This window comes from Atheta coriaria, unplaced genomic scaffold (assembly GCF_025399875.1).
Source record: "Atheta coriaria isolate IRGN ID8LTWV9N9 unplaced genomic scaffold, Caltech_Dcor_3.1 hic_scaffold_5_pilon, whole genome shotgun sequence".
Lineage (NCBI taxonomy): Eukaryota > Metazoa > Arthropoda > Insecta > Coleoptera > Staphylinidae > Dalotia > Dalotia coriaria.
Window position 1 is genome coordinate 2,060,772 of NW_027045447.1, and position 13,232 is coordinate 2,074,003.

At 35.6% G+C, this 13,232-nt stretch overlaps 1 protein-coding gene across 4 annotated transcripts in view; it reads left to right on the forward strand.

Moving 5' to 3' along the window:
* sdt (MAGUK p55 family member stardust) overlaps nucleotides 1–13,232 on the forward strand; it is a 37,476-nt gene that overhangs the window by 9,710 nt on the left and 14,534 nt on the right. For 3 of the 4 annotated variants that reach the window (XM_065302223.1, XM_065302224.1, XM_065302226.1), the window contains 4 exons: nucleotides 4,283–4,321; nucleotides 4,887–5,026; nucleotides 9,004–9,394; nucleotides 9,510–9,645. In XM_065302223.1, coding sequence (XP_065158295.1) covers nucleotides 4,283–4,321; nucleotides 4,887–5,026; nucleotides 9,004–9,394; nucleotides 9,510–9,645 — 706 coding nt within the window. The remainder of the gene's footprint in view (nucleotides 1–4,282; nucleotides 4,322–4,886; nucleotides 5,027–9,003; nucleotides 9,395–9,509; nucleotides 9,646–13,232) is intronic. The other variant, XM_065302227.1, reaches the window with a different exon arrangement.

Genomic DNA, 13,232 nt, shown 5'->3' on the forward strand with positions numbered 1-13,232 from the left:
CCTTTTATTCTTTGATTTGCACCGGTTTAAACGTTGTAAAACTGTAAAGTGAACTTTATTGTGAGTGTAGATCACAATTCCTCATAAGAAATATGGTTTTACACTCCAGAACCGCAAAAAAATATTTTAAAATTGAGGGTATGAAAATGACATTTGATAAATGCATGTTTAGGATTTTTTAGGTTTTTCATGCTTAGTTTTCTGTACTTCATGAAAAACATGGTTTTGCACACTAATACTGCAAACAATACAGATATTTTTAAATTTAGGTTATAAAAATGACATTTGACAGTTTCAAGTTTAGGTTAGAAGTATAATATGTACTATTAAGTTGAACAAGTAACAAAAGAAAGGATTTTTCATGTCTAGTTTTCTGTAATTTATAAAAATGTGTTTTTACTGTCTACAATTGCAAAAAATACAGATTTTTTAAATTGAGGTTATAAAAATGACATTTGACAGTTGCATGTTGAGGTTAAAAATAATTTCAAGATGAACGTGTAACAAAAACAAAGATTTTTCATGTTTTTCATCTCTTGTCTTCTGTAATTCATAAAAAATGTGGTTTTATGCTCAAAAACTGCAAAAAATACGGATATCTTTAAATTGAGGCTATAAAAATGACATTTGACAGTTGTATATTGTGGTTAAAAATATTTTTCAAGACGGACACGTAATAAAAACGAAGATTTTTCATGTTTTTCATCTCTAGTTTCCTGTAATTTCTAAAAATGTAGTTTTATACTATAAAACTGCAAAAAATACTGATATCTTTAAATTGAGGTTATAAAAATGACATTTGACAGTTGTATATTGTGGTTAAAAGTATTTTTCAAGACGGACACGTAACAAAAACAAGGATTTTTCATTTTCTAGTTTTCTGTGCAGAGTTCTGCGCGCCTTGAAACGAAAATATACCTTAACCAATTTTTTACCGTCTTGAGCTCGTATATCACGCCGGCCATTTTCCCGGAAAGACAATAACCACGTGACGTGTGTTTTGTACTAACCGGCGTGGCGTAATCACGCATTTGTGACGCGTCCCCCAAGATTTTCATCCGCACGGCCCGAATTTATCGCCGGGCGTCACAGGAGTGCAGTTAACGCGGCATGATGGCCGTCCTGCGACCGCCCCGTTTCGTGTAGGAGGCGAAAAGTGTGCCATGTACGCCGATAAAAGCTTAAAACGCACGAAAAGCGGCTTACTGCTCACTCAAGAGCGGTAACAAATTGTCGACCAGATATAGATAATGTCCGGAGTAATCATGCAATGAATAATTTCCGGGCTTTACTCTTTGGGTTTTCGGGTTTCACTTGTTCACAGTGACTCCGGAGACGTATTTTTTGCGCGTTAATGTTCTGCGTGTGATGGCGCAAATTCCGCGCGCTGCAAACATGTCAAGACTTTTTTTTTAAGGGGGTGTTAATTAAAGAGTCACTCAAGATGTAAATTTAAACGATCGTCTTGCCAGGAGTTTTTTTTGTCTTCCTGCTTTATCTCGGTTTGCATTCTTCTTTTAATTAGTGATCCGGAGATTTATTTTCGTTTCACATAAAAAAACACTAGCGACATCTATACGCGTGAACTTGGTCTAAATGCCATTTTGATTTATAACCGGAAGTGTAAATCAAGCACACTGACACACCTGTGTTTTTCTGATAGTTTTCATACAAATTACGGTCATTATGCCGACCTAGAAAACACGTGCGTCGTTTGAACAGTTTTCTCGAGTCACCAGTCGCGACACGCATCCAATCGTGCGTAAATCATCTTTGCATATTGCATCATTCGGTATTTTCGTTTTTATTGAAACTTATACGCTGAATGTGAAATATTCACGAGTTGTTATTGAGAGAGAAGAAGGAATCAAAGCGGTATTGGCTTCGATGGTGCGGAGGCTTGGTGCTTTCGGTGTCCAGGTCGCGTTTGAACTTTGCGAGTCAAGGCTAACGAGATGTGCGCTCGCTCGCGCGCGGCCATCCCAAGAAGAACACCACGCGAAGACGTGAAGCCGAAGGAACGGCTCTGCACCGCGCCCGCAGGCGAGCTATACTTGCATAACTTTAATTTCAATTTTTCATGTAAATACCGCGCGAAGGAGGTCACTGACCAACCTGGTTACAGATTTTTTCACATCTACTTCTAAAGGAAGATTTATTTTTTCATTGCGAGAAGTAGTTTTACCACAAATAGTAAAATTTAACTCAAAAATAGTGAAAAATGATTATAACTTAGCATATGTGCTATTATAATATGATCTAACCTCATTTTTATTGGTTATGTTGCATCAATGCATAAATATTAGAACCGTAACTTGATTACAGATTTTTCACATCATTTACTACTTTTACAAGATGTTTTTAACCTTACTTATCATTACAGAATTTATTTTTATTAAAAACAGAAGAATTCTAAGGTAAATCATGCTTTTAATCTTGAAAAACTGTCAAAAACGGATTATAACCTAACATATGTGCTATGCCTCATTTCTTAACCTCATTTCTAACCTCAAACTTCTTGAACAAGCAGTTTTTCTTCTTGTTTTATCATTGTAAGATATATTTTTGCCAAAAACAGTAAAATCTAAACTAAATACTTCATTTGGCTTGGTAAAACTGTCAAAAATGATTGTAACCTAACGTACGTGATAACATAGTATGATCTAACCTCATTTCTAACTTCTTACTTCTTGCATAAGTAGTTTTTTAACTTTATTTTATCATTGCAAGATTTATTTTTACTAAAAACAGAAAAATTCTAAGCTAAATTATGCTTTTGACCTTGTAAAACTGTCAAAAATGATTCTAACCTAACATATGCACTATGATAGTTTGACCTAACCTCATTTTTGTAGGATATGCCGCATCAATGCACAGATATTCTAACATTATTCCTTTTCTACGTCTTATTTCATTCCGCAAACCGAATGGCACTTTGGAGACATTTCATACGCCATTTCGGTGTTTTTATTATTTAGTTTCCGGCTGAAACAATTCGGACCTAGCGTGCGACGTGGCATAGTTTGTCATAGAGTAATGTCGCGCATAAAACCAACCAGAGAGAGTCTCCCGGTTTGGTAGCAAGCGGGAAATATGCGCGTTGAGAGACTTTTATTGTCCGGCGCAAAGTGAAGAAAACGAGACTTTGGGGTTTTCCGGTTTCTCGCTGCTCTCTGCGCGCTACTGCGGTAGTTCTCTTGGCTTCGTTGGCATGTTGACTATTATAAAAATGTCGAGAACACTTGAGTCTCCTCTCGTAGTTCCCAGTTTCACATTCTACGTCCACGGAGTTATGCATTGCATGTGAATAAATAACACCACGAAGGTAAAATAGCCTACAGCACACGCTGGGATGTAAAACACAAGTTTTGAATTAGTTCGAAAATTTTCCTCATTGTGTAAATTAATTATAAATCAATTTCGCATTAAATTTATTGCATGTATTGTTGGGCTCACACAATTGTGCCGAATGCGCAATTGGCTCCGATGACATCGGCGAAGCGAGAGCCGGAAATAGTCGGACCGGAAGTGCGCCCACGGCTCACCAATCCCGACGAATCGGTCAGGATCGAAGCGCGCTCGCGATTTTTTATGGGTTAATGCTATAAGTCCGCTGAGAATCCGAACAATTGTGTTTTATTCGTCGTTACATTTTCCAGCAATGTGTCATAAAAGTTGAAAGTTTATTTTTCGACCGAGTCTATTCAATAATAATTGAAAACGTAAATAAAATCAATCAAAACTATATTGTTTTGTTGATGTTGTATGTGTTTTGTTTAAAATTCTAGTTTTAAGTTGTTTGTGCTGATGACAATGACGATTTTGGCGTGCGTTTTTGTTTTCGACGAGTGATGAATGTGTCGAGGACACGTCTGCTATTCAATTATCAAGTCCTCGTCTGCATTTCGTTGTGCGCACGCTCCAGCACTCGCCGTATTGTCAAACGTATGTGTTTTGTGCTTTTCGAGTCGAAATCTTCTCGAGTGCAAACGGCAAACATTCGCAATAGACAATTGCTAGCATTCATTTGTTTCGACTTGAAAAGGACCGCTTTTTACGTGTATCATTGGTTGCCTATAGTAAACTAGCATTATACATACTCTCAAATGCAAGTGAATACATCATTGGTTGCCTACAGTCAAAAGCTACGGGTTACAGTTCACATTTCGTCACATCTCACAATTTCCATCTCAATATCAACATACATCAACATACATGAATGATTTTTGGCACTCACATGACGATAATACTTGCAATACTGATGGAAGTCACTTCGTTTCAGGTGATTCCGATACACTACTCTCTCCTTCGTTACAAAAAAGTAAGTCCGCCATTATATGTTTGATGTTTGAGCAGAAATATTCTATGTTATGGTCTGCGGTAGCCAGCCACCGCGGCACCCGTAAGTGACAAGATAATAACGAAACCGCTAGATGTACCTAATGCATTCATGGCGCGCGAGCGCGAGTATCATCGTGAACTCGGCAATATCTGTTGCTTTTGTGCAGGAGTTATATCGTCGAATGCATATGGCATAACTGCCATCAGCATACGCCATTAAAATGTGTTTGCAGCCGCGATCGATAGCGCACATAATATAAGCTTCAGGAAGCTGCAAAGCTTGTTTTGTGTTTTCCTACTTAAATCGTTCTTCACGCACTGCAGCACATTCACAATAAAATATCCAACACCCTGTATATAGCTACGAATTAATTGCAATTCACATACCGTTATGTATTTCAATAGCCCCAAGATGATGTCGTAATTAAAAACTGTTTTGTAATAATTTCCACGTGTAAAACTTGTTTTTGTGTGATTGCGTCAATAGATGGCGCTGTTTTGTAATGGTGACGTCACAGGGCTAACACGTGTCTCATTGGTTGCAGCTGTGGACTTGGACCTGTTCGCCAGCAACGTGCAGGATGCGTTCGTCATCGCCGTGGAGCAGCAGGCGCGCGAACGTCTCGAACGCCTCTCTGCCCTCAAGCGGATCAAACCGATCGATATGACTAAATTGTCAGAGCAGGTAATTACACCCAGCTGGCGCGAATTAATCGCAACTTTGCCGATTGTCGATGCAATCCGCAATTAAACTTCAGCGCTGTGTGCGCGAATGCAGATTATTAAACAATACGAGTGTTGATTTAACTTGCGCTTTGATTTAAGGCGCAATTTCGATGAAATTTGACATCTGAATGTGTTTTATCGGTAGATTTATGCGCTGATATGAGTTTAGGGGTACTTTTAAACTTGAAGCGCACACTTGTGGCATCTCGAGGGGAAAATGGTCCGAAAGAATCCACTTGACATAAAAGCTGAGCTTTCGATGACATGGTGACCTTTATGGATGGATGTACGCATGCGCAGATGATTCGAATGAATTGTTTTAGGCATAAATGAATGGTGTTCGACTAGTAGTTTAGTTATATGTCTGTCTGGTTCGAGTGGGTTGCATGAATGTGAATGTAAATGCAAATGAGGGAGGCAGCGGGAAATTGTCTAGGCTAGAGCATGTCACAATGAGCGCTGCTGATAGTTTTCAAGTTAAATACGCGTTATGTGCGCGGTTGGGGCGGTGGGGGTGGCACTTCCTTGGTTGCTTTGTCTGTAGTTTATTGCTTGTCCGTCCCTTGCTTTGCAGCCCAGTTTTTGGAAACCTTTGGGCTTGTGGGGAAGCGCGCCACAGGATTCTGAATCCCCGGAAGTTTTGTGCAGCCACTAACGCCAAGCGATTGCTCAAAAGGCCACGTTACACACGCAAATAAATTTTACATGCATGAAAACCAGCCCTCAGGGTGTTTTTTTAGGGACGTTTGCCTGTGAAAATATTATTTATTGATTGTGTTTCGTTTGTTTTATATTATTTTTGTAAAGTGATGCGGATAATGTGTTGAGTTGAGTGGCAATTCGAGTTTGCCTGCGGTTCGATCGTAAATTGGCAAATCATATGCATTGTTCGGATCGCCGCTGATATCGGCCAGTTTGTATTTGCATCCAACCCCAAAGCGGGGCGAAATGCTGAAACTAAAACCTTGTTCGCTGCGGTTACGAGGAGCAGTCCGCTTTTGAACAATTCATTCATCTTGCATGCCCAGTAGGCCAGAATGCCAGCAATTCATCATTTTCATCGACATTTTACAACTTTTTTGCGAAAAACACAACAGAAACTACTTAGGAAATAAAAATTTCATTTTAAGGAGAATAAAACTTTGTTAAACTACGTTTTTACTTGATGTGGATTAGTTAAGTTTATTAGTTTATAAGATACAGGGCGTTTATTAAAGCAAAACATGATTCTTGCTCTTAAAATGCAGAAAAAAAACTTTCGGAGCTATTTTAAGTTAGTTTAAATATATTTTCTGAAATGTTTCTTGATAAAATTTGTTGACAATATCTCAAATATTAATAATCCGCTAAGAAAATTAAAATTACGTCATTAATTCTCAGGATACAGGTTGTTTTCCAGGAAAAAATATATTTTACGTAATTTCAACTACTTTTTGCGAAAAACATAAAAAACCTCCTACAAAATAAAAATTTCATCTGAAGATTAATAAAACTTAGTTAAACTATGATTTCAACTTAATTTTGTTTATTTAAATTCATTAGTTTATAAGATACAAGGCGTTTATTGAAACAAAACATTACGTTTTGCCAAAAACGTGAACAAAGTTTGGGTGCTATTTTAACTTAATTTAAATATATTTCATGGATTATAATTTACAACAACCTTTTTGAAAACATATCAAATTTTAATAATCCTGTGAAAAAATTAAAATTGCCTGATTAATTCACGAGATACAGGGCGTCTAGTAGAGCAAAACAATATTTTGCAAAAAACTTTAAAAACAATTTAGGACCAATTTTAAGCTATTTCGAAGATATTTTATGGATTTTTATTTATCACAATTTATTGGAAACATAACAAATTATAATAATCCGTTGAAAAAATTAAAATTACGTCATTAATTCACAAGATACAGGATGTTTTCCAGAAAAATCAAACTTTTTACAATTCTAATGATTCTAACCGTCATTTCAGAGCAAATTCCCTCATAATTTATACCCGTTGGAAAATTTCAGTCTCTATAAAAGGACTTGTAGACAAAAGTGGTTTAGCAGTGCGTGTACTCATACGTTGTCACACGTTAATGCACTCGAAACGCGAAAGTTTACGACGCAATAAACGACCGAGAGTTGCCGCTCGCTGCGCGTTGTTGTTGTTTTTTTATATTTTCGCATGTGTGTTGCCGCAAAATTTATTCACGCACGATCGACGACGTGTTGTCCAGCCGCCCCTCAAAACATAAATACAATCAGCCGATAAAGGGTATTAATATCGCTGGTGCGCACAAACATGCCAGCCGACGACCGAGTGAACGACGCAATTCAATTTTCAAATACTCGTACGTATATTATGCTCATGCTCACAAATTTGACGCTCTATTTAACGCACCTAAAACATGCCAAAACCAAAACGTATCAATATCCAGCCAAACACATGAGCATTGAGAGTGCTGATGGCAATTTCACCCTTAAAACCTCGAAATTTATTACTTCCAAGTGGCGCCACTTAAATTTTTCGTTCTGAGTAGTTTTGAGTGGTATAAAACTTAAACTCTTATATATCACATTTCGGAAATATGATCTTTGCTTTGTTTCGTTGCGTTACGTTACTCTGGGCTGGGCTGGCGTAAATTCCTATTTCACTTTTCACTTTTTACAATTTATCTCCGGAGGAACAAGAATCGCGTTGGTTTTGGTTCGGTTGTGGTGTGGCGTTTATGTATTATGCATGGCTACGTTTTGTTATTCCGTCAGTGTGTCACTCTCATCGGTGCGGTACTTACCTAGAAGAAGTCTTACAATATGCACACGTACGACAGGCGTCTGCGTCTCCAGTCACAAATCACACTGCAGAACACTGAAGCCGTGGCGCCCACACTGACATTACCGCCATTATCGTCTGGCATTGAGACGTTTTGAGCGCTCTTTCTGGCTTCAAACCAGAATCAATTTGCTATGGACATTTTGGTTATATTGAAATAATATTAGGGGAGAGAAAGGGAATTTTTTCATAAATTTTTAGTAAAAAGACATTTTGTGATTGTTTCCGGTTAGATTTTTTCAAAAAATTAATGGTTAGGTAATAGGGAATTTAATTAGCTATAGTTTAATGTAAATTTTATGATTATATATAGATTCGTTGTGTTTAAAATTTGAAAAACGAAAATATGCAAAAATTTAAATTTTAGAATGAAATATTGGTGAAAAATGCAATTTTTCCTCTTTAAAAGACATTTTGTGATAGTTTCCGATTTGAAAATAAGCACAAATTAATTATTATTTTTGGGACAATGTAATTTGCTATAATTTCATGTAAATTTTATGATTATACAACTATTCGTTGCATTGCAAAAGTCAAAAAACGAAAAATGTAAATTTTATCATGAAATATTGACTATAATTGCAATTTTAGCTTATAAAAAGACATTTTGTGATAGTTGCCGGTTTGAAAATGCCTACAAATTAATTATGACTTTATAGACAATTTAACTAGCTACAATTTCATTTAAATTTTATGATTATACAAGAATTCATTGCGTTTTAAAAGCCAAAAACGAAAAAAATGCAAAAATGAAAATTTTACTACGAAATATTGACTAAAATTGCAATTTTAATTAATTTCTCCTATAAACTTCTAATTAAAAAAAACTTATTGATTGAGAAATTCAATTAACTATAAATTGATTTTTGTAATCCTACATAAATAATTTCACCAGTAAAAACCCAAAAACTAAAAAGAAATTCAACCCACATTTAAATCTGAGTGTATAACAACAAAAATAATTAAATTTTGTAATTGCATATTCGCGTTGGTCGCAGCCGATGCAAAGCAATATTCTGTCCAATTTGGCCGGAACTAAATTAGATTGGTGGTCCCTACACATGCATAACTAATAACTCTGCATCAATACAACAACTCTTTTTTCTGTATTGTAGCTGAATCAACAAACCACGTCGAACGAAGAACTGAACGGTTTCATCAACAACTCACCAATTTACGTAACCTCACTGACTGCGACTGAAAACCTAAACAACAATCCGAATAGTTTATGCAAGCAGGGTGGAATTGTGATTACGGCGACAACAACCACCACAACACCATCGTCGACACTCGGTCGAGAAAAATTATTACCGACTAGTCAGACGAACGGACATCATCGTGATCAACACTCGGAGATTATACTTAAACAACAATTTAGCGCTGCTTCTGCTGCCACTTCCGGTGAATTGCAGGCGGTGGTGAAGCATCAAGTGCCAAACGATATTAGGACTAGTAGCGAACAAGTTTTAGATGTGAGGAAATTGGATGATCGAAGGGCATCGCTAGGTAAAATATTTTTTTACAAAAATTTTGTTTTTATTTTTATTTTATTTTTTATTTTTATTTCTGTAGATTTTCAAACCGCCAAATTTAATTTATACATTTGGGGTGTCTTTAACAGACGATCGAAGAGCTTCATCGCCGTTTCAAAACGGCCGTACTGAGCTACTAATCGGCGCCGAAGATAACAACAAATTGAAAACAACAGCAATCATCGAGAACAACAATAATAAACTAGCAATCGAACCGGAGTTACGGTAAGTTTTCGCAAATTTCATCAATTATTTTTAAATTTGCGGGTGAACAGCGCGCACAACTCGCTTGTAAACATATTAATTGAATCACGCGACTTTTGCTCGCGAAGATGCTTTGATAATGAATGTTTTAATCGAGTTAGCGTACGGACGAACTATCCGCCGAGTGGTAATCGATTTTCTTCACTCCGGGTTCTAAAACTATCAAGGCTAGTCGTAAACTTCCTCAGCGAGAGAGGAGAGAACGGGGAACTAATCGCCGGTATATTGACACAGATAAACGAACCATTCAAATGTTGAAATCGGCGAATTAGCTCTCGAGCGTCAATTCGTTCCAATTTCAGCTTTTCCTTTTAATCAAATTCCATCGAAATGCTTTTTATGTGTATTAGTCATCATTCCTTTGTGTCTTATTTCCAATTTAAATTCAAATTTAAATCTTTTACAACACGGTAACAATCGACAATAGAAAACGTGCTTCACACGTGCATGAAATGATTGACATATGCAAATGCAGCCGCACCCTAAATTAGTTTGTAGTGTTGTTGCAAAAAGATGGACCTTTAGGTAGGTCTAGTTGAATTATTTATGATAAATGCGACGGCGACACACACAAAGTGTGTTATTATTTATGATTTTCACACCGGTGAGAAAGAAATTGAGAATATATTTGGTATTGTATGCAAATGAAGCTTAAATAAGACAACACTCTAGAGAGTCGAAGAGAAGAGTGTCGGGAGTCTTCAGACGTGGATGCCATTCTTTTATTTTTCGTGATCTGCTTTGCGGATATCGCACACGCACCGGAAATCGCCTTAACTCTTCGCCTCTAGGGCCTTCGTTGGATCTTTGGCCTTCGGAATAACAAAACTCTGTCGACACTATTCCTATAATCTTTATTTCAGTTTTATACGTTTGAAATTTTAGATTTTTCTGCGCTTTCTGAGTAAAAACAGTAAAAAGTGATGAAAAAAGTCGTTTTCTGATAGTTTTCGGGTTCTATAATTTCCAAAAATTAATCATTATGGAAACGATAATTGAATTAGCTAAAATTTTACGTAAATGTTATACTTTTACATGGATTTATTGTGTTTTAAAAGTTGAAAAACAAAAAAGTGTTAATTTAACGATGATATATTGATTATAATTGCAATTTTTGCACATTTTTATTATGAATTTTGGGTTCAAAAGGCGCTACTTGGATGAGGAATTTAAGGAACAATAAATTGATGCAGATTTTATGATGCTATATAAAATATTTCTATAAAAAGCCTGCAAAAATAAAACATAAATAAACAATTTTCTAGTTTTATACGTTGGAAATTTATAATTTTTTGTGTTTTGTGATAGTTTCTGGTTTTAAAATTTTCAAAAATTAATTTTCAAGTAAGAGTGAAGTTAATTAGCTTTTATTTCACGTTAATTTTATGCCTTTACAAGGATTCGTTGCGTTCTAAAAGTTGAAAATCGAAAAAAAGTTAATTTTACGATGAAATATTGAATAAAATTGCAATTTTAGCTCAGTTCTAGTATGAATTTTGGATTCAGAAAGCACTCCTTAGATGAGGAATTTTATTAAAAACAAATTAATGCAGATTTTATAATCCTAAATAAATTATTTCAATAAAAAAGTGCAAAAACAAAAGTACAAAAACAAAAGTACAAAATTTCAGTTTTATACGTTGGATATTTATGATTTTTGCGTGTTTTTCTACGTAAAAACAGTGAAAAATACGACGTTGTAATTTTCTATGATGTTTTTGTTGTTTTCGTGTGCTAATAGTCGTGTGGTAGGTCTTCAAAATTCTTCACAACTGACATTAGATTACTCGTTTCACGTTCCAGCGTTCCGACGATGACTTAACCGCGTGGAATTTCGTTGGGAAGTTCTCTTAGAACGCCTCGCTTTGGTCAATTTAAAAGTAGCCTCGCTTTTGAAGTCGCTCTCTTTTCTTCCGTCTACTTTATTCGCCGCCTTTATGCGTTTTTCGGCGAATTCAAAAGCCATTTTATGCGCGTTTCTTAAAAACTCACGTCTCGCACAAACGAAATTCTGCGAGAAATACAAATCTTAGGGTTAGGATTCCTAAAATTACTCTGTTGGAAGAAGAACTTCGACGAAATTGTTTCTGCTGGTTAACGGCAGGAAAAAATTATGCGCACAGTAGCACACTGCACGTGCAACACACAGAATATAAATTGAAATATGGATGTGGAAACCTACGCTACGAAATGACACTGCAGGAAATCCAGATGGAATTTTGGCGAAACGTTTGTGAGTGCTTGCTTTTTTTGCTGTCTGCCTGCAGCCCCTGACTTCGGTAGCATATTTCATAGAAAAACTTTCCTTATTTTCTAAGTTTTTCTATTAAAAACGACAAAGAACGTATTCCGTTCAGTATTTTCACGGAATTCCACTGCTGCTATTTGAGCACCACTTTTACTTGATAATCTTTCTTTCATTTCGTTTTATTTTCACGCCATGTGTGCGTAACCTAACCTAACTTAACCTAATATCGGTTAATCATTGTTCTGGCGTGTTGTGACCGGTAATTTCAGCATGCCAACTTTTTTTCGATGTGTATGTGATCATCAGATCAAAACAAGATAGAATAAAACGAGCGTGGGAGTATTTCGGATACAATGGGAGGGCATAAAAACGCGGACAAAACGTGTCTCATTCACTTGGACGCTTTTTGTACGTTTGCCTGTGTTTGCCAAATGAATACAAGCGTTTCGTGCACTTTTGGACTTCTCCCAAAATCTAAAATGTACAATCATTCACAGGTGTGTTTTCGTAATGGGGCGTTTTTTGCTTTTTCTTAGAATTGTTTACGATGTTGAGAGTTTTTTACCTTTAAATATTTTATTAATTTCAAGGTAATTCGTTGATTTTCGAGTAAGTTTTATAGAATTATCATTAGAAAATTAATAAAAATCGTTTTTTCATGTTTTTGCTTGATTTTTTGTTTGTTTTTTTGTTCGACAAAATTAAATGAGTCGTCTTAGAATTGTGATACTAGACTCAAACGATAGATAAAGTAAAATTCTATAAACCTACATAAAATTTAGCGTAGGATATTATTAGAAAATATATAAAATTTGTTATTTTCCTGCATTTTTTAACAAATTTTGAACTTTTTTGAACTTTTTCGTTCGTTCAATTTGATCCAGTTGTCTTATAAATGTGAAAATAACGTCAAATAATAGATAAACTAAAACTCTAGAGATCTGTATTCAATTTGGATTAGGTTCTTATTGAAAAATCTCAAAAAATCACAATGCTTCTGTATTTTTTTTAGGAAATTTCAATTTTTACCAATTTTTGTTTGTTTGTCTGCTATAAAATCTTAACCCTTTGTCCTAGAAACGCAAAACTTACATAAAAATATAGCTAAATTCCATCTCTACTCATCTACACCAAACTTTTCTGAAGTTTTCTGCAGAGAATTGCTTAAAATTGCACTTTTTCTTGCCAATTTTGGTGTTTTTTCAGTGTTCTCAATAACACTTAACGGATTTTTGATCTCTCATCAGTTTAAATATTCAATTAGTTATGTAAATCCTCGAAAGAGAAGCGACACAATTCG